The sequence below is a fragment of the Trematomus bernacchii genome, unplaced genomic scaffold (genome assembly GCF_902827165.1).
Source record: "Trematomus bernacchii unplaced genomic scaffold, fTreBer1.1, whole genome shotgun sequence".
Classification (NCBI taxonomy): Eukaryota; Metazoa; Chordata; class Actinopteri; order Perciformes; family Nototheniidae; genus Trematomus; species Trematomus bernacchii.
Window position 1 is genome coordinate 2,034,808 of NW_022987797.1, and position 25,000 is coordinate 2,059,807.

Genomic DNA, 25,000 nt, shown 5'->3' on the forward strand with positions numbered 1-25,000 from the left:
GCTGAGCAAAGATTGAAAGGGAAATTGAAGTCGGGGGGGAGAACAAGGTATTATGAAAAAGAAGACACTTGGGACAAAACGAGAGTAAAGACAGAATGGGTGCAGGAATGGGTTAGCATTCATCACATGTTTGTGTTTTGGTTAGATGCTTGAATTTTGATCAGTGATTAACACAAGTTCAAGAGTGTTTTAGGTTTTGTACTACGGAAGAAAATACGTCAGTAAACATGTCTGAACATCACATCAGCATTAGCCACCTTTAGCTTAGCGTTGGTGATTTTTTTTCTTTAGCCTAACGTTAGCTTTTTACTTCTGGTGATTACACTTACACTTCAACTATTATAAAAGCGTGGGTTATATGTGTAGATTATCCTGCCCAACAAAACGTGTAAATATAAACGTGTGTTTACCAAAAATCTTATTTCTGCATTATTCCATAATTCACAAGAACAATCCTATTCTCTTTTTGGTCAAAGGAGCCCTGTAATGCTAACTTCTAAACACTGCACCACTCTACGACACAAACTGTAAAACAAAGAAAAGAAAGTAAGGAGAGGAGAGTTAGTTTTACCGTCCCTCTGTTTGTTTTGCTGATCATCAATATTGATGAGGTAAAGGATTAATAATTGATAAGGGTCTCCAGCCATAAAACCAAATCCAATCTCTCTCCTTCACACATACATACACACACTGCTCAACTGGGAAGCGACAGCAGGGACGGAGAGGAAATATGGATGCAGCGTTTGCAAAATAAAAGAATCTAATTACCAAGCCGGAGATGCCGTTTACGTGTTTTATTTTCATATCATTTATTGAAATGTGAACTAAAATCGGATCATCTGTGCCTCGGAAAAGTCAAAAATCAATCTGCAGAAAAAAAAACAACAACTCTCTTTTAAATGTTTTCTTATGCAAATGAGTGATGTATGAGATTTCAGCTCAATGCAAAAAAGCATCTCGTCTCGTCTGACGCAGTTTTACTCCATTTACTATAATGATAATTTTTATTGTGCAGTAAGTATTTTGTGAGCAATTAAAATATATTTTCAGTCAAATCTGCCTTTGATTCTTGTTTTGACTTTGAATGCTGATATTGCTGATATGCTATTCAGGGTCATAGGGGCTGCAAGAATCACTATTTTACCAGCGGTAATAATTATACATTCAGGCATCACACAAACAGTTCATTACACATGCTATCTATGTGCTGTAGCAGCAAACCTTTGACCTTCTTACTAATGGCTGCTTGTAATGTTGTCCATCTGAAGATGTTCTTGTTGTTCTCATTATAAGCCTCTGTGTGTGTGAGAGTGTGTGTGTGTGTATTCACCTCATATTCCTCCTTGAAACCGTAGCCCTGTCCACACTTCATCTGGGTGATATGCTGCAGGAGGTCTGCGACTCGAATAGCCGGCTGAAACTGACCCGCCTGGAACTGACCTGCAGGAACAGAAACATATTCTAGAGTAAGAGAAATAAAATGTTTTTATATAAACAGCGGGATGCAGTTAGTATGTGTATTTTGTTTTTATGTTGTTGAGTAAAATAGCTAACTTTTACTCAATCAGTAAATAAACAAAGTAGCGTCTTGAGCTTTATCCAAGAATAAGACAACGCAGTATATTGATGGGAATAGTTAAATAAGTAAATCTCACTGACTTTTTAAACTAACTTGCTAGCTATGTCCGATTGTTTTATCGTCAAACAAGCTTACAACAACTTGTATAAGGCATGTTACAAAATTACTAACCTCTATACACTATAACTCACCAATCAGCTAACTAAATAACCTGAGAAAACCTGACACACACAGTTAGCTACTTGTTTGATAATAAGTTTTAGCACCAAAACCTTTAGCATTATCAATGAAGTATAAGCATTATAACATTGGTCTAACTAACTAACTAACTAACTAACTAACTAACTAACTAACTAACTAACTAGCTAACCGACTAACTTACAAACTAATTACTAACCTACTAAGTACTAACTAACTAACACAGTGTCAAGGCTTTGTGCATGTACCGCTCTGGTAGGAGATCTCCACAGACTCACAGCCTCCGTAAGGAAAACTCTGAAGGGTCAGAGAGGGCTGGGCGAGCGACGCCTGGCTACTGTCTGTTAATAGAAAGAGAGAAAGAGTAAGTTACCATGACAACAGACATCCTAACTATAATAATCCCCCCACCCACACTCAGTACTGTGCACAGTATGGACACATCACAGGTGAGAAAAGTTGGGTGGTGGAAGAATAACTAATTAAGTTAAAGTAGAAAAAACAATGTCTTCAAATATTGTAGTAAAAGTTGGGAAAACGGCAACATGTACTTCATGTATCAAAAGTATAACCACTCAGTATGCAGAATGGCTCTTTTCACAGTACTGTATAATAAAACACTATTTGTTTTATTCGGTATGTATCACCTGTTTTATCTCAATTCTTTCTAAAATCTTAAATGTCTCCAAAATATAGTCTAGAAGAAAGAAATATTGGCTGCTTATGGTTAGATTAATGAGTCAATTAACACCCTAAACCTTGATTGGTGGGCATGACGATAGGAGGGCTAATTGGAATATCTCTCCTCCAATTAACAAACAGACAGATTGATTGGATGAGAGCATGGGTTTTATTAGTCAGCACAGATGGAGGAAGAAGGTTCAGTGGGACGGAGGGACTGATCAAGGATTGTCAAGAGCTGAAACAGAGGACCCAACGCGTTTTTGGTGGAGGAAACTTGATGCAGCAATACAAATGCTCCATTCACTCTCCGTTAGAGAAGGAAGAACAATGTACCATCGTGATTCATTTAATATAAGGTTTATTTGTTTCCACCACTTGTCTTCTCTTTTTCTCTCAGCTAATCCTGGGGAACTGAACTTATTGAAATACTTTGGGAAACCCTAAGCCTCATTTTAGTTTTCCATAAAGCCTGCGTCACACTTTCCCGAAATTGACACCAGATGGACACACGAAAAAGGAAATGTTCAAATTCGGCTCTAATCGTAACAGCATCGAGCCATTCGTGAGGGCATCTTAAGCCATCGTATGACCGCCGGTGGAGTTTCTCAGGCTCCGGCAGCAACTTCGAGAGCGGTGGCAAAATCTTTGGCATGCCAAAATATTGCCGAAAGACCTTGCGAAGGTTCATTTTTGTGTTGAATTTGTGTGTCTATTTTGCCCTTCGTAAGGCCAGCGTGAGGGCATCTTGTCAAATCGTGTCATCTTCGTCTTTACTTCGTGTGATCATCGGTGCCATCGGGCATTTTTCGCCTCACGAAGACAATACGAAGGAAACAAGAAGCTGCCCGATTGTCTTAGGAAGGCAACACGACTACGTGAAGCCCTCGCAATGCCGTTGTGTAGCCATCGTATTATAGTACGATGACATCGAGATGGGACCACGGTGTGCAATGTTTCCTTGTAGATCGCTTCTCTGGTTATTTTATTGCACAACAAAATCATGTAAACATATTATTAGAGTTTTACTCGCTACAGGGTGTACTTTGAGGGTTTGTGACTCTGCAGACCATTTACATGCATACAAAGCTACATAACACACAAGGGGACGGGTAATAACCGGAAAAGCATGACATGGGAGCTTTAAATGTAATTTAGGTTAACTTCCTGTTTTATTTAGATGCTTTTATTTTGAAGGCGAGTTTACGCTGTTGACAGGAAGTTGTTGTTGCTATGGAAACAACATGACGGAAAAAACGTAATATCATCTACATATAAAGACGGAGAAAGTAAAGAACAAAGTCTGAAAATATCAGTGACAATTTGTATTATATACAATCTCAAGTTTCCAAAATGTAAAGTCCCATAGGACTTTAACATAATTGTTTGTGTTACTTTCGTTGCAGTTGTATGTCTTAAATGTAATGTAAATGTTGCCTTCGTGTGTGGTTCGGGTGCCATCGTGTGGACTTCTGTAGGCATCGTACTTGCTTCGGCTGTTGCTTGGCCGTTGACCAAGTTCGGGGCCATCTTCGTGCGAAATTCACAATTCCATATTCGTGTGTCCATCTGGTGTCAATTTCGGGACAGTGTGACGCACGCATTATAAGAGAGTTGTTAAAGTTTTGTTGGTTTTAATAAATGTTCTTTTGTTCAGTGCTGTTGCAGTATGGCAGTTTACTCACTGAAGTGTGTATGTGTGTGTCTCAGAAGGAATAGGGTTTGTAATATAATACTGCAAGACTCTATGTTTTCTTAATGGAGCTATTTGCATGTTAATGATGGCTGTGGATTCATTAGTGCCGTTAAGTGGTTTCTCCATAAGCCAATCTAAACACTGGCTTCCCTAAACGGATGAAGAATGAGCCGACCACACAGGTCTGCTTCTACCACTGTGACAGTGTCCTGTTAGTGTTGAGAGACAGGACAAAGGGCTGAAAAACGAAATAGTATATTAAATTGTGTATTACGAGCTTAAGTCATGATGTGTGATAGGATTGATACAAGAGTAGAAGACAGAATGAATAATTGGAATGAGTGACTGAAAGGGGAGAGGAGGAAAGCGACCAGATGCCAAAAATAATGGGTAACCTAGGCTGAAGAGATTTTCGCGTTTTGTTCTACAACATAAAAAAAAAGTGACTAAACAAGACTACTAAATGTTATTACAAGAACATTAGCGGCCTTTAGCTTAGCAGTGGTGATACGCAGCCAAGCAATCCTAATTTAGTTATTTTATAGGCTAACATTAGATTTTTACTTATGGCAATTTCATTTATGCTTCAACTATTGTATACATGGTGTTAATATGTCGAGATGTTCCTGCTTAACAAAACTTGTAACTATAATGAAAATGAGTTTGCCAAATATCTTATTTCATGGTACATTCCAAAATCATTTTGTCCAGGGGGCCCTTGCGATGCTAACTTCCGGGTCGGCTTACAACAATACATCATCACTGCACTACACTATTAAGACATGGAAGAAGTAAGGAAATAAGGAAAAAAGGGCAGATGAGAGTGAAAGAAATGTGAGACAGGAGAGATATTTGGAGAGGAAAGGTGTAGGAAATACAGGAGTAAAGAGTTGAAGAGAAAAAGAGAGCCGAGAACAGGCAAGGACAAACTGTCTGCTCTCTGAAACACAACCAGGATGTACTTCACACTTCCCCTTCACACTGTCTCCACTATAGTTCAAGTAAGAATGAACTCCAGCCCTTCAATCCATCCCATTTATCTTTACAAACTCTTTCCATCCTTCCTTAGTACTCCTCAATCAACCCTTTCTCCTACCACTGGTTTTTCTTTTGATAAATACATTTTAACACAAAGCAGCACACATCCTTCATCTCTGAGACTCTGAATATTCCAGGCAGCTGGCTTCACGGTCGGAGGTGTGCGTTTTATAATCGGTTAAATGTGTTCATACAGTTCGTTTATCCATTGATGTGAGGTATATGGTATATGTGTGTATATGAGTGTGTGTAAGCACACTCCGGCACTTACACAAGAATGTGCTTTTGCATGCCTATCTTTCAGTATTAGAAAATGTGTGTGTCTGTGTGGGAGTGTGTGTGTGTGTGTGTGTTTGTGTGTGCGTCACCCCAAGGTCAAATATGCATTAAGCCAGGCATGAAATGGAGTCATAGCGGCAGCTCCACAACACTGACTATGATGAAGACATCTCAATGCTAATGGGGAGATTTATTGACCCCACATTCACAAGAGAGTGTGTGTGTGTGTGTGTGTGTGTGTGTGTGTGTGTGTGTGTGTGTGTGTGTGTGTGTGTGTGTGTGTGTTTGATATAGAGACATACGGAGAGCGTTGAGTGTGTGTTTGATAAGAGAGATGTGATTGATTTTAAGAGAGAAGAAAAACGTGTGTGTGTGTTGAACCTGTTTCCCATGTGTGTGTGAAGGCCGTTTCCACTGTCAGGGAGTGTGTATGTTAATGCAGTCCTTCATGCTTGGCAGTGTGCTACATAAAGTTCCCTCCTCCCACTCTGTGACTTTATTAAGACGCAGTTATGGATGGCTTGGCTCAGAGTATCACTATGTTAACTCCTAACTCCTTCGCCTCAGACGTCTGTACCTGTGTTTCTATATTTTGCTTTTATTTGTAAGTCTTCGACAGTTATATTTCTCTGGAAGCTTTGTTTACTTCTTTGCCTTACTTTGCGTGATTTATATAACTATAATGCTGCATCTGCTTGATTATGACAGCAGCTGCATTCAATTCTCTTTTATTTACTTGCAGATAGAGTGCGGTGCAGTCCTAAAACACGGACGTGAGTCAGCATTTTACCTCTGAAATAAGGTCTGTAGTTAACACAGGCTGAAGAGACTTTAACGTTTTGTTCTACGACAACAGTAAATACCCCCACTGGTGAATGTCTGACACTTTAATGTGTCATAGCAACAAGTGGCTAAAAGAGGCTGCTAAACATTATCACTTCAAATGTTAGCCGCCTTTAGCTTAGCATTGGCCACATGTAGTTTCTTTTATAGCCCATAGCTTTTTACTTGTGTCAATTGTATTTACGCTTCATTAAAGTGTTGTAAATATGTCGACATTACCCTGCTAAACAAAATGTGTGAAGTGTGTTTGCCACAGATCATCTTTTCTGTAATATTCTTGACTCCAATGGAAAAATCCCATTGCTTTTTGTCGAGGGAGCCCTTGCGATGCTTATTCCTGGGCTGCCTACAAAACGAAGTAATATCTGCATCACTCTATCGAGGATCATATTTTCTGTATTTTGCTATAGAAAGAATACATCATAATAAAGCTGTGGACCATCACTGTGTTCAAAATATACTTGCACATGATTGAAATGGAAAACTGGCAGCTTTCTCTGCAGTCATTGCATAATTCAATGTAATTCACCCATATCCTTTATACCCCCCAACTAGCAATTACTGTTAAGCCCAATCATAACAAAGAAAATGACTCCATTACAGAAGCAACTGTCCTTATAGAGGATTATCATTTCCATACCCTGTTCTTATGCATGCACCCACACACACTAATTATATCAGGAACAATCAAACAATAATTGAATCTGAAATGGAAATGATGTTAAACACTAAAGACTTCGACAAAATAACCGTTCATCATCTACACCCTTGGATACAATCAGTAATAATCCAATACTGTCTATTTAGTTCAACCAAGACAATCCACTGTGCTGTGTAACTACTTGTCGGGTAAATAATGCAACAGCCTTTATATTTCACACAATGCCAAATGTCAACTTTATTATCTGACTATAACAAAACAATACAAACAAATATCCATCTATCTTGAGGAAATGATTGTTTGTTGAAGCTAGGTCTCCTTGAATTTACACAATTTCTCGAAGGGACCCTATTATGCATTTTGGGGTTTTACCTTTCTTTTAGTGTGTTATAGGTTTCTGTGCATGTAAATGGTCTGCAAAGGCTCAAATCCCAAAGTTCCCACCACAGGGAGTTAACATAGAGACATCACTACGTAACATTGCGCGTCCATTGGCTAGCACTCCAACATATTGTACGTGATAAGCTAAAGGGCAGGGAATCTCTAAGGGGTTGACCAATCACAACAGAGCCAGAGCAGACTGGGCTCTGGTTTCAGACAGAGGGTGAAGAGAGGTGCTGCAGCACAGGCAGTATGAGAACAATAAAGAGCTTTTTGAACATTAAAGCATGGAGACATGTCACAGGAGAGACACTCAATACAAATATGAACCTTTAAAATGTTCTAAAACGTTTTGAAATGAAATATTAAAAGCTGGTGGACATGTGTCTGAAGAGATGCATTTAGTTTTATAAAGGTGGAATAAATGTGGCTGTTGAGTTTATCTCTGTCTTTCTTTCGGTCTTTCTCTGGAGTACAGGGTCAGGTTCAACTTCATTTTATTTTGCTGCAAAGCCGGGCCGGTGTGGATGAAAAATCACTCCGATATTTGAAACATATTAAAGTCAGATAGTGGAACAGTGAGCCGCTAGAATAAAGTATGGAAACTAAAAGTGTAACTGAGCTGCTGTCCAAAGTAGACAGAAAGCAGTAGATCAAATGTAGACAGAAAAAGGTTAAGAAAAAGATCCTTGATCGCATCAGGGCTTTAATTCTCCAAAGTAATCTTCGTCCTTTGATATCAAATATTTACTTGACATTATCAGTTTATTTGTTTCATATTTATTAGTTTTTTTCTTAAATCTTGGTTTCTAATAAAATGCAACATACTAGCTTTGCAGAGCATAATAGACAATACCTTATGGTCATAATTGTACGGGGTTAGATGATCAAAGTCAATGTGCCCATCAACTGTTAATGGGTTCTTCATTCAAATATAACAGGTTCAATGAGTGAACATATAGAGAACAGGAAGTTAGAAATACATTGAGCTTGTGTAACAAAGATAAATATTTCCAACATAGAGATAAACATAGTGTACTTAATTGTTTAGCATTGTGATGAGATGGAATAAAAACCAAGACCTGAGGATGCCTGACATAAAGAAGAGCCAGAGAAAAAGCGAAAATAAAAGAAGCTACAAATGGAAGAGGAGACAGAGAGGCAGCAGAAAATATATCTGGACTGCAGTTCACAGGGATCAGCTGGTCTAGACAGTATTCCAGCGTTAACCTTAATCTCACCTCCCTTCTTCTGACATGAGGACACACAACACTGACTCACAAGTGTGTGTCTGCACGTTTAATGGCAATGAGTGTGCGCGTACAAAGCCACTTCCTTTGAAACGTACAGGCACCAGAGTTTAACAGAGGTATCACAGAGTGTGAGTAGGAGGTTGTTTGTATGTTAGTTACCTACACAGTAATCTGAAAAGTCACCCAGCAGCTGCAAACAAATCTGCTTCTTATTTAACAAACATTTAATTGTATCTTGGAAGATAAGACCAGAGAGAAAAAGAGACTGGTAGACGGAAATATGTATTATTTTATCATTTTATCTGAGGATGCTGGATAGTAAAGCATGTTGTTGCCACCATCTGCTCATATACAGTAAGTATAGGCTTCTGCTGGCTGTGGATGAAGATCATTTGAGATGTGAGGGAGTAAAGTAATGCGACATTTTATATAAATTCATGCCTGTTTTTCTACCGTGCATGGCCAAATAAACCAATATATTATTCAAGCTTATGTTTAATTTTAATCATCCAGTGTATACACTTCCTGTCCTATATTCTGGGCCAAATCACTTGTTGACTCGCTAAACATTGAAATTGTGATTATAACAAGGCCTTTTTTTTGTGTTAAATACTCCATTCTGATTGGTCAATTTGGACATTTCAAGGGTTGTTATTTCTTGCTAACGAGAAACAGCTTTCTTCATCAGAAAACACCAGGTAATTCTTTTGGAATATGAATTGTTATATTTGTGGAGAGCACGCACATTTTGATTAATGATGGCTAGACTGTCCCCAGTAATGACAAGAAAAAGAGAAGTCAACAGAAGAAGGGAAATAGGAAGAAAACACTAAAGGGAACAGCAGAAGAAGAAAGACAGGAAGTAAATACTTACAGGAAAACGGTGTGGGCTCTGGCAGTGCCCACACCGTTAATGTTAATGGAAGAGAAAATGTAAACAGACTTGGACAGTTACAAAAAACCTCCATCAGCTCTGCCGTCGTTTTAAGTTACGTTGTTGTTTCCGCAGTTCCAGCCATCGGTACCAAGTGGAACGGACTATTTTTTAGTAGTTTCAAATTAAGAGTTCTTCAAATGCTATTATTTCAACTATTTATATTGTCAGTATTGATATTGATCTCAATATGAAACTTGGAAATAAAAATGGAAATTACATTTGTGCATTATTATGTTTCTATCCTCAACAACTGAACGTAAAATCTATATGTACAGCTATAGGTGAAGGTAAATATAATGAAAGCGACCACAAAAGGGGTAAGAACAGATTTCAGACTGTCAGACCGCGAAGCAGGCGGACTAGTCAAAGGAAGTGGGAGTGAAGGACCACTAGCTGTGAATATAAGCGTTATAAGAAGTGGCTTGAAAAGAGCACAGAGGCTCAATCTTCCCTGAGCACATAAAGGTTGACATTCACAATCTCTCAAATATGCTCTCACCTTCAATTACCTAGCACTGTCAAATGATGGCCAAACAAAATGACTACCATTAGCTATAATCACCATACATGCAGCCTGATGCTAAGCTGAACTACTGTAGGCTGAGGGAAATAATTGCCCTTCAGTAATGCTTTGGAAAAACTACTTCCAATACTGTGGGTAGAAATTATGGGCTTTTTACACAGTAGGTGATTCTGGACCAGCGTCCTCCTCCACTGTGGCAGGACAGTTGTTGTTGCATCTTCAAAAATACCCAGCGAAAGACACATCATTGAGGTCTGCTGGCAGGGATTTCATCTGTTCCTTCAGTAAAATATGCATTGAAAAGTAAAGGATGCTTCACTTTTTATACTGTGTATGACACTGGCCTGCTGAACCCTCTTTCACTACTCTTTCTCCTTAACCATATCTACAATCATTCTCCCTTTTCTAAATATCCCAAAGAAAAAAATCTGTGTTCCTGATGGCTTCTGTCAACTAAGAAACATTTATCTCAACACATTCAGCATATGAATGCACATTGTTTAAATATATCTTTGGTGTTTTATTTTAAACATGACTCACATCAGGGTTGAAAGGGTCACTTTTAAATCATAAGTTCCGCTTACTGATGGGTCTAATGTGCCTAATCTTTGTTGTTTTGAAAGCCCTTGAAAAGGCAAACAGGAATTTGCAAGGGGATTTCAGTTTTGCATCTAGCTTTTTCTTTGGTGTCCAAGGTTCCCGGGACGCCTTTGCATGGCTCTGTGCTTCGATCAGTGTATTTGTTCAACTGTGTGTACCTAATTAACCACTTCTGTGCTAAGAAGTCATGCAAAGGACTGTCCTTGGCTGGCCACAAAAGGCTGACGCTTGCTTTGTGAAGTGACAGAGAACAGTGTTGCGTAGCCTTTTAACATACATCAGAGTCTGTGAAATTGATTTTTCGAAGGAAAACGTGTTTGCACATGAAATGCACGCCATGCAGCGGTGGCTTTTCACTGATCCAGTGGATTTACGTCGCATCAATGTTAACACTGCGCGGGGTGTCTGTGCATACGGATATCGTGTGTTCCTGTGTGTACATTTGTAACTTTCTGATGTGTCCTTGTCTCTTTGTGCATATATTTGTGTGTGAGTGCTGGCTGGGTGCTTATGGATGCAATATTTTATGAGGGAGGATTTGTGTGTTTGTGTGTGTGTGTGTGTGTGTGTGTGTGTGTGTGTGTGTGTGTGTGTGTGTGTGTATGTGTGTGAGAAATCCCATTTCCATAGCTGAAAAAACACCTGAGCTAAGGAGAAATCTTTGCAGCTGGTTCAAAAAGAAAACACACACACACACACACACACACACACACACACACACACACACACACACACACACACACACACACACACACACACACACACACACACACACACACACACACACACACACACACACACACACACACACACACACACACACACACACACACACACCGAGTTAAACCCTCCTCTGCATTGCGTACTGGATACGCTCCTTCTCCCCGTCTTTGATCCCTCAATCTGTATGTCTCTTTCACTGTCCTCTTAATAACTTTCTTCTTCTCTCTTTCTCTGCTCTGCCTCTCTCTTCAAGCTATTAAGAAACGATCCTCACTGGCAGCGTTCAGGCTCCTGGTCCCATTATCCATTTTCAAAAGCCTGAAAGGTATTGGAATGTATCTAAATGGAGGAGTCTTACTTTAAGAATGAAATGTTTTCTATCGCTTTACTTAATAATGAAATCCAGTTACGCTTGGAGGCCACTTCAGATATATGGATAGGTTAATAACCCTAAGGGAGGTCAACGTGGAGAATGGAGCATTATTGGCTAAACAGATACACACAAATGATCAGTAGAAAAATATTACGAAGAATATTGATTGTGTTTGTTCTGGTGGGCATATTTTCTTTTTTTGAGTTAACTAGTCTAGGGTTAGGGTAAGGTTTAGGATTAGTCTTATCACATTAAGTGGACAGCTAGCTTAGATATTTTAAGTAACTTTAGCAATACAATTAAGAAAATGTGCTCACATTTAACTAAGAAAATAATTAAAAGGAGAAATGCTAGAATCAGATGTTTTCTTATTGAGTTCCATCGCCCTCCTGTCATTCTATATGAAAGAAGAGTGTTCGTTATGATAAAGAACATATCTGCAGTACATCCCAACTTGGAATAAAGTTGCAAAACACACGTATTGTATGAAGAAATATGCTGTTAACACTAGAACCGCCAACGGGTACATTTGACCCGCAGCTGTTTCTTGATTGGATGTCACTTTTTTTCAATAAAATTCTCCCAGTCCGTGACTTTTCCTGAAAGTGTGTTATGTAGCACCCTCTGTTGTTAAAAATGGTCAATATGAAGTCAGATTGAAAAAATTGCCATTTATACCCATCAGCGCCAGCGGGTAATATTTACCTTATGGAAAATGCAGTGATTTTTGCACTATTGATCTCGCGCAAAAACATAAACATGACGTGTTGCTATAGCAACACCTGTTGTTTACTGCGGTTCCTTATAGATAGAGGGATAGAGAGAGAGAGAGAGAGAGAGAGAGAGAGATAGATAGATAGATATAGAGAGATATATAGATAGATAGATAGATAGATAGATAGATAGATAGATAGATAGATAGATAGATAGATAGATAGAGAGATATATAGAGAGATAGATAGATAGATAGATAGAGAGATATATAGAGAGATAGATAGATAGATAGATAGATAGATAGATAGAGAGATATATAGAGAGATATATAGAGAGATAGATAGATAGATAGATAGATAGATAGAGAGATATATAGAGAGATAGATAGATAGATAGATAGATAGATAGATAGATAGATAGAGAGATATATAGAGAGATATATAGAGAGATAGATAGATAGATAGATAGATAGAGAGATATATCTAGCAATCTTTTATACTTCATGCAATCTGCACTAGATATCACATGGAAGCTGAGAGTCCACAGATTCTATTGGTATAAGTTTCATCACTGTGCGATCAAAACTCACCGTTAACCCTGTGTTCTAGTATGATAAATAAAAGAACATTGTACCTTGAAAATCAATGCATTCTAATAGCGGGTGAATTTGACCCGTTGGCGGTTTTAGTTATTCAGCGACCCCTGGCGGTTCTAGTGTTAAACAACTTGAAAGCATTCTTTGTTTCCTTTTTATCTCTATTCCTCCACCCCCCTGTTTTAATCTCACTTTCAACACTTTCTATGAATCTTCCCTTCGTCCGTATGTCTGCCATTGCATTGGTATTCCATTCTGCTATCTCTCTTCCTGTTGGCCTTGGATGATGGTCGTGAAGAAGATGATGATGATTGCAAAATGCTCGGTGGTCAATTTACAGGTTCTCTCCATCCACTAAATTACTGCTCTAATCAATGAAATAATTGCAATGCTAAGCATGACATGAAAACAGCATCAAGGGATGATGCTTTATGATGTTTACGTGATGGATGGAGAAAATATTGGATGAGCAAATGGAAAGAGGACTGCAAGATGGTCTGAAGACGAAGATAGGATAATGTAGAACTGGAAGAAATAGGAATTGGATTGATGGGTGGATGATGGGTAGAAGGAGAGAATCAATGACAGTATAAAAGCAGATGTGGATATAGACAGTGATGGAGGGACAGAAGAGTCGATGGATGGACTAACAGATATTAGGAAACGAACAAATGGGGAATGGAAGTATTAATGGATGAGTGTATGGACGGTATGAATGGATAGATGACCGTGGGAGGAGCGGAGTAATGTGTTGACGAGAAAACAGGATTGGTAAGACGATGAGAGAGGTGATGGATGGATGGATGGAAAGAAAAAATGTAATTAAATGAAACAAAAGTCGATAGAAGAACAAAGTTGTGTGAACTGAGTTTGGAGAGTTGGGGTCATGGCATGGATTAAAGACGACATACAATGCTCATTTTCAGGTTCATATTTGCATGCTGTGCCTCTCCTGTGACACGTCTCCATGCTTTAATGTTCAATGTTTTCTGATTGGTTAGCTGGCCCGCTCTGTTGTAATTGGTTAACCGCTTAGAGATGACCCTGCCCTTAACCTATCACGTACGATTTGTTTGAGGGCTAAACAATAGAAGCCTGAGTGTTACATATTGATGTCACTATGTGGGGCGGGTCGGTTGAGTGTTTGGGAGAGGAACAGGGAACACAGGGGTTTTAGCCTTTGCAGCGCATTTACATGCACCAAACCTATAACACACTACAGGAAAGGGAAAACCCCCAAAGCATTACAGGACCCCATTAAGAGATAATAAAGGGTTACTAAAAGAAGAGAACAATTGATCGACACGTATATTGTTTTAATGGTTTTTTGTTTTACACTTCACCTGCGGTCGTTTTATCATGCAAGATTTTGTTCTATTCTAGATAGTCTTTTTTTTTTATTTGTCATGCATGTGTTGTACAGTACGTACCACATTTTTCTTCACCGGGATTATGAACATTTTGTTTTACATCTTGTATCCCTCTCTAATTGTAGATAGAACATATGGTTCAAGAAAACACTAGCGTAACTCTGTGAAGATGTATGACAGCAAATGTGTGCCGTTGCACAAATCACTCAAGCGTTGTTTTGCATTCTGCTTCATCATGCCTTGATGTGTATCAGCAAATGGCAAAGAAACCTGTGTGGCCAGTTGTTTACATTACTGTTAATCAGCGTACATATGGCCATTTCTCTTGGCCAGTTGGTTTTAAGAGCCTATACGATGCAGAGTAGGTGTCTATTATTGTGATTTGTCTTTTTCTGTTTTTCTTTCTCTCCGTTTCCTGGGCAGTTAAAACATGGGCTCAGCAGGTATAACATTGATTCAGCTGGTAAACAGAGGAGATGAGAGGAGGAACGGATGAAGTGAGAGGGAAGAGTGAACACTGAAGTTTGCAAATTAAGCGGAAGTCAAGAATGGATGCTCGAATACCTGATAATGAGTTTAGGAAAGGACAGGAACAAACGGAAAAGGCACAGAAAAAGCAGAACATGTGAGTATGGCAGAGAAAAACTCTTATTGGTGGGGCTGGATTTACCAAAAGTAGGAAGGGTTGAACAAATACAATTAAATAAATGGCCAGAAATTGGGCTTGTGGCCAATCAGGCATAGTAGCATTACAATAAAATGATTATATATTATAATATTAATAAAATTAACATTTCGATTCAAACAAAAAAGTAGGAAAAAGTGTTTTGACAGTCAAAATGAGGGAGCACGATGATATGATGGTAGACCTGATGACGGGGGGAATGGCAATAATTGGCAGAAGAGAGAGAAGAGAAGAAGAAAGGAGAGAAGAAGAAAAGAGTGATATGGAAAGGAGGGATGGGAGGAGGTGTGGCAGGAAGACGAGCAGCTGATAGGTATTATCACATTATACAGACAAATGTCACCACTTACTATACCTCTGTGTGTGTGTGAGCGAGAGTCAAGAGTGTGTGAAATGGTCTACTTGTGTAAAGGCTGGCCACAGACACTCAAGCTTACACACAGATACACCCACACAAACACACACACACACACACATGTCACACTTTGGCAGAGGCCATAGCCAATCTGCTTGGCAAAGAAGAGGCCAATCTGGCCAACAGAAGGGGAGAGAGGGATGGAAATGAAGAGAAAAAGACAGAAAGAAGGTACTGGAAAATGGTTTTGACATTTCATTTTTCCCATGTGTAAACGGTGTGTATATGCATGTGTGTGTGTCTCTGACCTTGTATATGAATAGATGTGTGTGGAAGACAGTTCATTTGTTAACTTTTGCTTCACTTGTTGGTCACACTTCCACATGCTTGCACGCACTTTAACAGATACACACTAAGATACACACAAGTCAGAGCTGTATTTACTAAGAAGTATTAACCGCAGCTTCTATGCTTTGTCAAAATAATGAAACAGTTTGTACTCACCTATGGAAGTTGTGGCTGGAACTGGCTCTTTAGACACTGCACGAAAGAAAACAATGAAAGTCAATTTATTTTGATTGAAATGATTGGGACAATTAGTTCTAACAAAGAGTGGGATTATATGGAACAATGAATACTGTTTGTCCTGCATGTAATATGTGTCTGTGGTTGTTGATTGTATTGGAATGTCAACCTCGTTATTTGAAATGTTTTAGGGATCCTATTAACTATGTATTTTGTTATTTATTCAATTATAATATTTGTTTGGGTGTGAGCAGGTATTGTCATCTGATCAAACTGTTGGGTCCTTTGTGAATAGCTTTTGCCTGATAAATAAAATGTTTGTAATATTGCCTTTGAAGCCTGAATATGAGTGTCAATGTGCAAACTAACTGTGAAAAAACATGTTAGTTGGGTACAGGTAACAAACTTAGAAGCTGTACGGCATTTTCTGTTAGTATCCACTACCTAACACAAATAATATGGTCAACCCAAAAAGGAAACTTGGAAGAAATACAGCGTGTCAGTTTCTCCGGTGTCATTTATAGGGATAGTTTGAGCAGATGAAATCCCAACTGCATGAAACTCCACAGGCATTGAATCGTTGCCTAAAGCCTCTTCAAAGATTATGTGTGTGTGTGTGTGTGTTTGTGTGTGAGTTTAAGTGTGTACCTGAGTAGTAGGAATTCAGCAGGGATTTGCTCTGCAGTGTCTTGCCTCCCTGCACAGAGAATGAGCAGGTAGAGGGGGAGGCTGGAGAAGGAGGACACAAGGGAAGAGAGGTGAAGAGAAGGTGAGAAAGAGGACGAGGAAACAAGAGGATGTACGGGAGAAGCAGGAGGTGGCGAAGTGAGCGGTGGAGTAGAAGGGGAGGTGTGTGACAGAATAGGAAGGAGAAGATGGAGAGGAGGGAGAGGAGAACAGAAAAAGAGGACGAATAAGGAGGAGAGAATGGAATAGTGTAAGTGGGAAGTGTAAGGTGGAGATGAATATATGAAAGCAGAGACAGGAAGTGAAGTACAAATGGGGATGCAGGACAAAAGGGAGAAGGCCAAAAAGATAGAAGAGGGATAGGTCAGTGAGTGAATCTAAAAAGAAACAACAATCAATCATCACAGGACATGATTAACAATGAAAACATACACAAAGAAAGATCCATATTCAACAAAATGAGGAACAATCCAATAACACTAATGGCACCATCAATGCTACCGTATTGAATTTTGCAATACAAAAGTGGTTCCGTCTCAATGAGCATGCACTCAAATATGACATGCTCTCAATGTTGGTCAATACATACGACTGATTTTGTGGCCGGTATAAAGAATGGCCGTTCAAAGTAAATGGATTGAACCAATGGAGAGGAACAACGATAGCATTTGTCCTGCTAACTCAGCTAGCCAGCACTTATTGAGCAGTGAACTACCTACTGTAGCCTCTCTTCACTTAAAAACATGGATTTGTTATGTGTTTTTTATGGAATTATGACTCCTTGCCGGGGGAAAAGTAGTTTGTAGTCAGTTGGGACAAAACCAAAGTTTATCTTATATGTGAGGTGATTGTCAATCATAAGCCTTAAGAAAAGCCTCAGTTAAGTTAACTTGGTATTCATTTATCAGAATCTCTCCGCCAAAAGATAGTGCTTTTAAAATGTTAATAGGCCAGAATATCTAGCGTAATGAAAGGGTTGGGGTTTTCATTACATTTCATTTTAGAGGGATATTGTTTCGATTTTCTTTTTGGTGCACTTTTTTGGCTTTGACGGCTAGCTTCATGCATTGAATAGCTACTGCCTGTTCAAAGCTGCACTGTGGGAATAAAGTAAATAATAGAAAGAGTTGGAAAAAAGCTGAGCCCATACATCAATGCATATACATGGGGATCACCATCAGGTCTGCCAGGGGTTATAAATAAATGAAAGGTAGGACACACACACGCACACACAATAAGATAAAACCCAGGGGGAATGCTGGGAGACTGACTGTGACATATTATATGCTACCTAAGGCCGTTCAATAATCCACACTATCTGAGCTATCTTACACACATGTCGCGACACACTACCTGCAGCTAGTTGCTTTGCTGTGTGTGTGCTCACCTAAACGTAAAGACATGTATCCATACACTTTAAGAAGCCATTTAGTAATCATGCATGGCATCATATACAGTATTTTCACTCTTGTTCATAATGTATTTGTTTTGTGTGTTTGAGAGACCTGACGGTCCGAGCAGGGGCCATTAGTGGAAACTCTCCAACTGAAGGAACCTCTCCTCTGCCTCCCTTCATACTCAATGTGCCTCTCCTCTTCTGCCCCTGTGTTTCTTTGTCATTGTTTCCACCCCCCCCCCACACTCCCATCATCCCCTCTTCTTGTCACCTCCTTAGCCTGCTTCAGATGCACCTTCTCGCCTCTCCTTCCCCTGATATGACGTTTAAGTAGTATAGAAGAATTGTAAATCTATTAGCATGATGGTTTGTAAAACATTCTAGCTCGATGTTGAAAAGTTGTAAAAGCATTAGCAATATCCCAAGGGGTCTTTGGAAGTAGCCACTTATAACATCTTGTAATAATGGCAGCTAAGGTGACACTCAAGTTATCCATTTGTCTCGCTGTCACATTAAAAGAATATGAAGAGAATGGCTTGACAGATACTAATGTAAAATATGTGTAAGTGAGCAGCATCCATAAGTGCATGTGAGCAAGAAAGGTTTTGGAGAGAAACTCCCTCTGGAAGAAACTTTGTAATATGATACTTTGCAGACCATGTATGCACAGCAACCTATATAACACACTACAGGAAAGGGAAAATCCCCAAAAAGCATAATAAGGCCTCTTAATATAATTGAATAAATGTGCTCACCAGTAACTGTAAAATGTCTGACTGCTCATAAATAATATAGCACATGTTGTGTAAAATGGCAGTATACAGGCTGCCATTTTCCATCCAGTGTTTGTAATGTCACTAATGCTCTTAATAATAAGTGTGATGGTAATTTCCTGATGATTCCTCCATACAGGTGCCTTTTTGCCTAATCCATATTCTATTTGCTCGACTGTTTTCTGGTACAATGGCCCAATTTCCCCCCTAGCAGATCATTTAGGTTCTATCTTCTTGTCATCTCTCTTTCTTCCTCATCACCTCTCCAAATACCCCCGAAAACATTTCCTCCTCTTCTGTTACAAAATCCCCCTCGTCTAATGCGTACCAGCACTGTATGCTAACGCAACTCAAAAAGAAGCTCAACTTTAATACAGTGAGGAGTGTTCCTGCATACCAAAGGAAAACTGCTTTGACAGCAATGTCCTGTGAAGATAACTGGTGGCTGGGTGAGAATGCAATAACACAAAAAGGTTATTTGCCCTGCGAGGGTCCATCCGCGGAAATATTATTGGGTCCCCTACCCATCGTCAGCGTATTTTCTCTGTCTCATTAGGACTGAGCCTGGATCAGTGACGCATGTGTGTGTCCTTTGTTTCTTTCCCTTTTTCAAATGTGTGTGTGATAACACTACCAACAGTGAAAGGGAGGCAGTTAGAGGAAGACTATTTCATGGCACCAACTCTGATGAACCAAACCGTTAATTGCCATGGATCCTAACAACAGGGTTTAGAAAGTCACAACAAATATAGTTTTCATAGTCTATCCATATAGTTTCAATGGATTGATAATAAAATACAATCTCCCTCTGGTTTGTGTCGCATATGCCAAGACATATTATTTACTTTCCTCCAAGGATGATAAATAAGAGGAAAGTCTGTCAATTTTTTGGAAGTCCGAACTTCATTCACATATGCCTTAAATCAAGAAGACTTATTTGAAAGCCAAAACTATATTCGGCCCGAGGCAAGGTCCAGTCAACTGTGCCTGGAAGCAAAAAAGTCCATGACTTATAAAATAGCTATTACTTCATCATATATTCAGTTCCCAGGAGACATTTACCTCTTCTTTTCTAAATTCTTCAAACACGGAAACTGTGTTAATTAACTCAGCAAAAGCATAGCTAGGTTTCATTGTAAGAATACTAATACAAAAAGTAAAAAGTTAATGAAGCAACCAAGGTCAAGAAGAAAATAAGCTTATTTTCTTAATGATGCTATTGCCCAATCAAGTTTATTTGAAAGAGGACATATTCTGCTAATTTACAGGTTCATGTTTGTATATTGTGCTTTTACTGTGACATGTTACCAAAAGATGCCTTAATGTTCAAACAGTGCTTTATTTTTTACTTTATTGTTCACCCTCTGTCTGAAACTAGAGCACAGTCTGTTTTGATTGGTCAACCCCTTAGAGATATCCCGCCCCTTAGCCTATCACATACAAAGTGTTTGAGCGCTAGCCAATAGAAGCGCGAGTGATGTGACTATGTTATGGAAGTAAACAAAGGAGTCCAATGGAGGCGTTTCAGGCAGGGGGGGTGTGTGTGAAACTCCCTCTGCAGGGAACTGTTAGCCTCTGCAGAACATTTACACGCACTAAATCCACTCAAATATGACACTACAGGAAAAGGAAAACCCTGCAAAAAGTATAATAGTGCTCTTTAAAAAGCTTTATGGTACATTTATGGTCGAGATAAAAGCAGTCCTCTCTAAGTGTTTTAAATGCAAAAACATTATTCTACGTGAGAGTTGCAGTGCGGACAGTAGGAAGAAGAGAGCAGGCAATTATGGGCGACATTAGCCTGCTACTTAGTCCCTCTCCAGCACCCCTGGCTTTCAACGGCCAAGCACTCCCAAAAGGCCAGCATGACATTTTCAGGAGAAAAAATTTCCTTCTGAGGGGCCCTGTGCAATTACCATGAACACACACACACACAAAGACACACACACATAACCGTGCAAATGCACAACGACTTTCATAAGATTGCCGTTGAAGTCCCAATGCAATATGCACACATGTTCTTGCATGTGTTTGAGGCAGAACAATAAAAGTTTAGGGATGAGGGAAAATGATTACAGCGGCACTAAGTAAGATGGAGGCTAGTGAAGCAGCACAACATACTGCTGATATTACTAAAAAAGGAACATATGGAGAGTTTTATTATGAAAAAAAGTCCATTATTTGAATAAATTAATCTGACAAAATGATTAATGGCACAGAGACTTAGTATATGCATATTTTCTAGAAGAGACAAGGGCAAAATAAACGTTATTACAATTTGAAACAAAGATTAAATTAAAGAGATGTATTTACAGTAGGCTACGTTTTTTTATTATTATTTTACTTTCTGGTAACATATATTCTCTGAAGATTCTCCAAATGTAGGATGCAAATTGAGGTCAGAAGCACAGAGGATTTGACTTACTGAAGCCATTGAGGTCCTGGTTGGAGGTGGAGAAGGGGTCGTCTTTGTGCAGCGTGCTGACCTTGGTGGTGCTCTTATCAGCCGTGGTGACCGGGCCCATCTCCCTCTGCTGGGTGGAGCTGCTGGCCGTCTCTTTCTGCTTCTTTGCCAACTTCCTACAGTTTTATGAACAAATACACGTTAACAAGCATACACACAATGACATACAAACAGGTTTATTTACACAAACAGACATGCATGAAAAGTGTGGAATCCACATGCAGAACCTGAACACATTCACATGTATACAAACACACATATATCACCAGATCAGAAATACTGTCAAGGAAATCATTTATTGTGAGAACCGCAAGCAGAGGACAGTTTATTTTATCTAAACATGCGGTGATTTGAACACACAAATGTCAATATGGCCACATGAGGATGAACATTTTGGTTTTATGCATTGCGATATTCAAAAGTTCTTAAACATTGTTGTGGCAGCTGTATAATCATGATATGAACAAATGGTATTTTAGACATTTAAGGCTATGGTTAGAATGCATTTAACAAAGACAGCAACATTTAAGGACACCTTTTGTTTTAGGGTTAGGGGTTAAGGAGCGTTCACACTCGACGCAAAGCTTCATTTTCGCAAATGACGCAGCAAGAGTTCGATTTTTAGAAGAGTTAGAAATTTGCCTGACATGAATTATCTTTAATTAGAAACAAAACATATTGTATTATTGATCCGATCTCCATTCAGAAAACATACATTATAAAAGTGTTCTGCCTACAGTCTATTGGACACACTATCCAAAGCATTCATTCATGGTTTTTACTAATCAGTGGGGTTTTTGGGCATCATTTTGAAAAATGTTTTACAATGAAATGACAGCATAGTATGCTAATTGTATGTGAATCTTCCCTTTACGGCCGGTGTGAACGCACCATCAGGGTTCTTCCAGCATTTTTGTGGTGTTATCCTGAAGTTGCAATTTAAGTAGTATAAAAGAAAAAGCTTTCCGATATCTTGCCTTTTGGAATTGAAACTCCCTTCCAACATTAAACAGTCACTATCTATAGATCTCCTGCATTGGAATCAAATGCAGATAATATATTTATAGGATTGAATGCTGATTAATAAGCATAACCACACGTGTGTTCAGAATTAGACAGTAATATGCAATGGGAATCATATTTTAAGATATAATAGATCCAATCTAATGACTGTTGAAAAAAAAGCTTAGGTACAACGTTTAAAAATGGACAGATTTTTTTTTCTCCTGCAAGGCAATTAGAGCAAAGAAAGCACAGGCAATATGATTCAGTGGGGAGGGGTTGACATTCAGTAACATGTAGGGCTTCTACAGTGGCTGTAAATGGTAAATGTAGTTGTGTGACTGCTGATGAGATGTCCCTTGAGTGTGGTTGTATCGTAAGGATTTTTTCTCTTCCATTCACTGTCTGTGTGAGTGTCATAACTCCCATCTGTTGGCAATTTAATATTGGTTATTTTTCAGTTGTACCTGAAACTTCAGTTTTAAATTCACTGAGGCACCAGATGGCAGAAGTGACAGCAAGCCATTACAATCTGACATCGACTAGTAGATTCACCAGAACTGGCAGAAGTACCACCATAAACAGATTTGTACAGTCTTGTCCTGTATGCATTTCCTGAACAAGTACCTCCAGAAGTTAGAAATGTTCTATGAGCCTGAACATACTGGAAGTGATAATAAGTGAGTCTTATTTTAAAAGTGTAATTCTGTCATTGACTGCATACTGAAAGAACTGCTATTTTTAACAGAAACACTTTTTTTGCAGGATGAGTAGGACCACCAAAACACTCCTTTGACTTTCGTCTTTCTGAGGCTCAATCATTTTAATTGGGGAGGAGGACCAGGTTAGGCACTTCCTGCATGATTTCTGAGCCATAAGGTTACTTACCAGCACAGTGAGCATTCAGTGTAGATCTATATCTTGTGTGTTCTACAGATATCTCATTTTATTTTTCAATTCAGACAGAATGATGCAGAAAAAAGGACATTTGAATTTCACATCTCAAATGCAAACAGAAACAAAATGTAAAAGGTATAAAACCTTGGAACAATATTGTTACAACCTAGTTTCTGCTTTGACAATTGCTTATTATTCACATTGTACATTTGACATTGGCATTATCAATGGATTGGTTCAGAAGTCAGCATGTTCTTAACCAGCTGTCATGGGAGTACAGTGAAGAAAACCTAAATCTCAATTAAAGTCACTGGAGTAAGTCCATAACCCCAAACAATTTCAATGCACACTGCTTGGGTGTCATGCAAAAATATTTTTGGGGCAATTAATTTAAATTAAAAAGGATAATAAATATGACACTGGATTTGCAGAAAATGGTAAATAATATTATATACTTTAACATATTGTCATTTATTAAAATAAAAGTAATGAATGAATCTTATTTTCCCAATAACTTACAACAGAAACAAAGCTATTTTTATTTAAGGAACAACCATATGTGTGACCCACCTTTGTGTTCCTTTACCAACTATGATCTGATATTACAATTGGAGTTGAGTTTGAAGCCAGCAATCTGACAAAAATGTAGAACACTATGCCGCTACCCATAATGGCTGTTCCATGGGATTATTATTAATTTAAATGCCATGGGAGTCTTTCTTAGGCCCCGTCCGGAGACGAAAACAAAAACGAACCACGGTCGATATCAAAAAAGTCTTCCGTCCACACGGAATCGGCACAAGAAACGTGTCCGTCCACACGAGACCCTCGACCCGCTGGAGACGCTGTAGTACATATGCCGGGCCTGTAAGTGGCTCTGTACTTCCGCCACAAAATACACAAAAAGCAGCGAATAAGACCCCCCGAGCATGGTTGCCATGGTTGCCTGGTTGCCCTTCTGGTTATTCTCCGCGGTGGATTTAGCAACATGTAGTTCATGTAGTTCTCCATGTCCACTTGTTGCTGATGGTTGTGGTAGAGGAGCTGTAGATTTTGCACTAACATCTGTAGCATGGTCAGTAGCGTCTGGAGCACGAAAGCAACCCTGTGATCCGCCATTGTTGTTATTGCGAAACGCATCAGCAATGACGCGGGTGACGCGGGGCTGAGCAGGAGAGGTGCGGAGAGGCGGGGCTATGATCGTTTAGGGCGTACAACCCGCATTACGTTACCAGACCTTCCCACTTTGGGAAGCACTATCGTTTGAGGGCTCCGTTTCCGCGGTTCCGTTACGGCCTCGTGTGGACGAACCGTCCATACAATAAGAACTATAGCGGATAACACCCGTTTCGTCTCTGTGTGCCCCAATATGCTTTATTTAGCATGATTCCTTGTTTACCCAGATTCACTTCAACTGAAAGCAAAACTCATAGAATAAGCTAAGTTGGAAAACACAAGTTTGGCTTGCATATCTATTACAAAACCAAGACTATCAATTTCATTTGATGATGATGACCAGCCAAAGCTTCACATTTAGGTAAAGCTTTTCTTTAATCGACCAATGTCTCTAAACCTTCCACTCATTTCAAAAAGTTGTTAAGAGTTGTATTCGTGTTAGGATTGGTGGAAAGTGTTTTATTTAACTTTTTAAGGCTTAGTTTACTTCCAGCTACCATTTCAACGTTTACTTATCAGAAAACTGATTTGCCTTCTCAAGTGTTTAGCAACAAAACACTAAACAGAGATCTAATAATACTGCACTGCCACAAACT

General features: G+C 39.1%; 1 protein-coding gene across 1 annotated transcript in view; it reads right to left on the reverse strand.

The window, feature by feature from the left end:
• Positions 1–25,000, reverse strand: part of ptprt (protein tyrosine phosphatase receptor type T) — a 350,127-nt gene that overhangs the window by 60,961 nt on the left and 264,166 nt on the right. The window contains exons 19-23 of the mRNA XM_034149943.1: positions 21,291–21,445; positions 16,658–16,738; positions 15,989–16,024; positions 2,026–2,118; positions 1,331–1,440 (exon numbers count right to left, since the gene is read on the reverse strand). Of these exons, the coding sequence (XP_034005834.1) occupies positions 1,331–1,440; positions 2,026–2,118; positions 15,989–16,024; positions 16,658–16,738; positions 21,291–21,445 (475 nt within the window). The remainder of the gene's footprint in view (positions 1–1,330; positions 1,441–2,025; positions 2,119–15,988; positions 16,025–16,657; positions 16,739–21,290; positions 21,446–25,000) is intronic.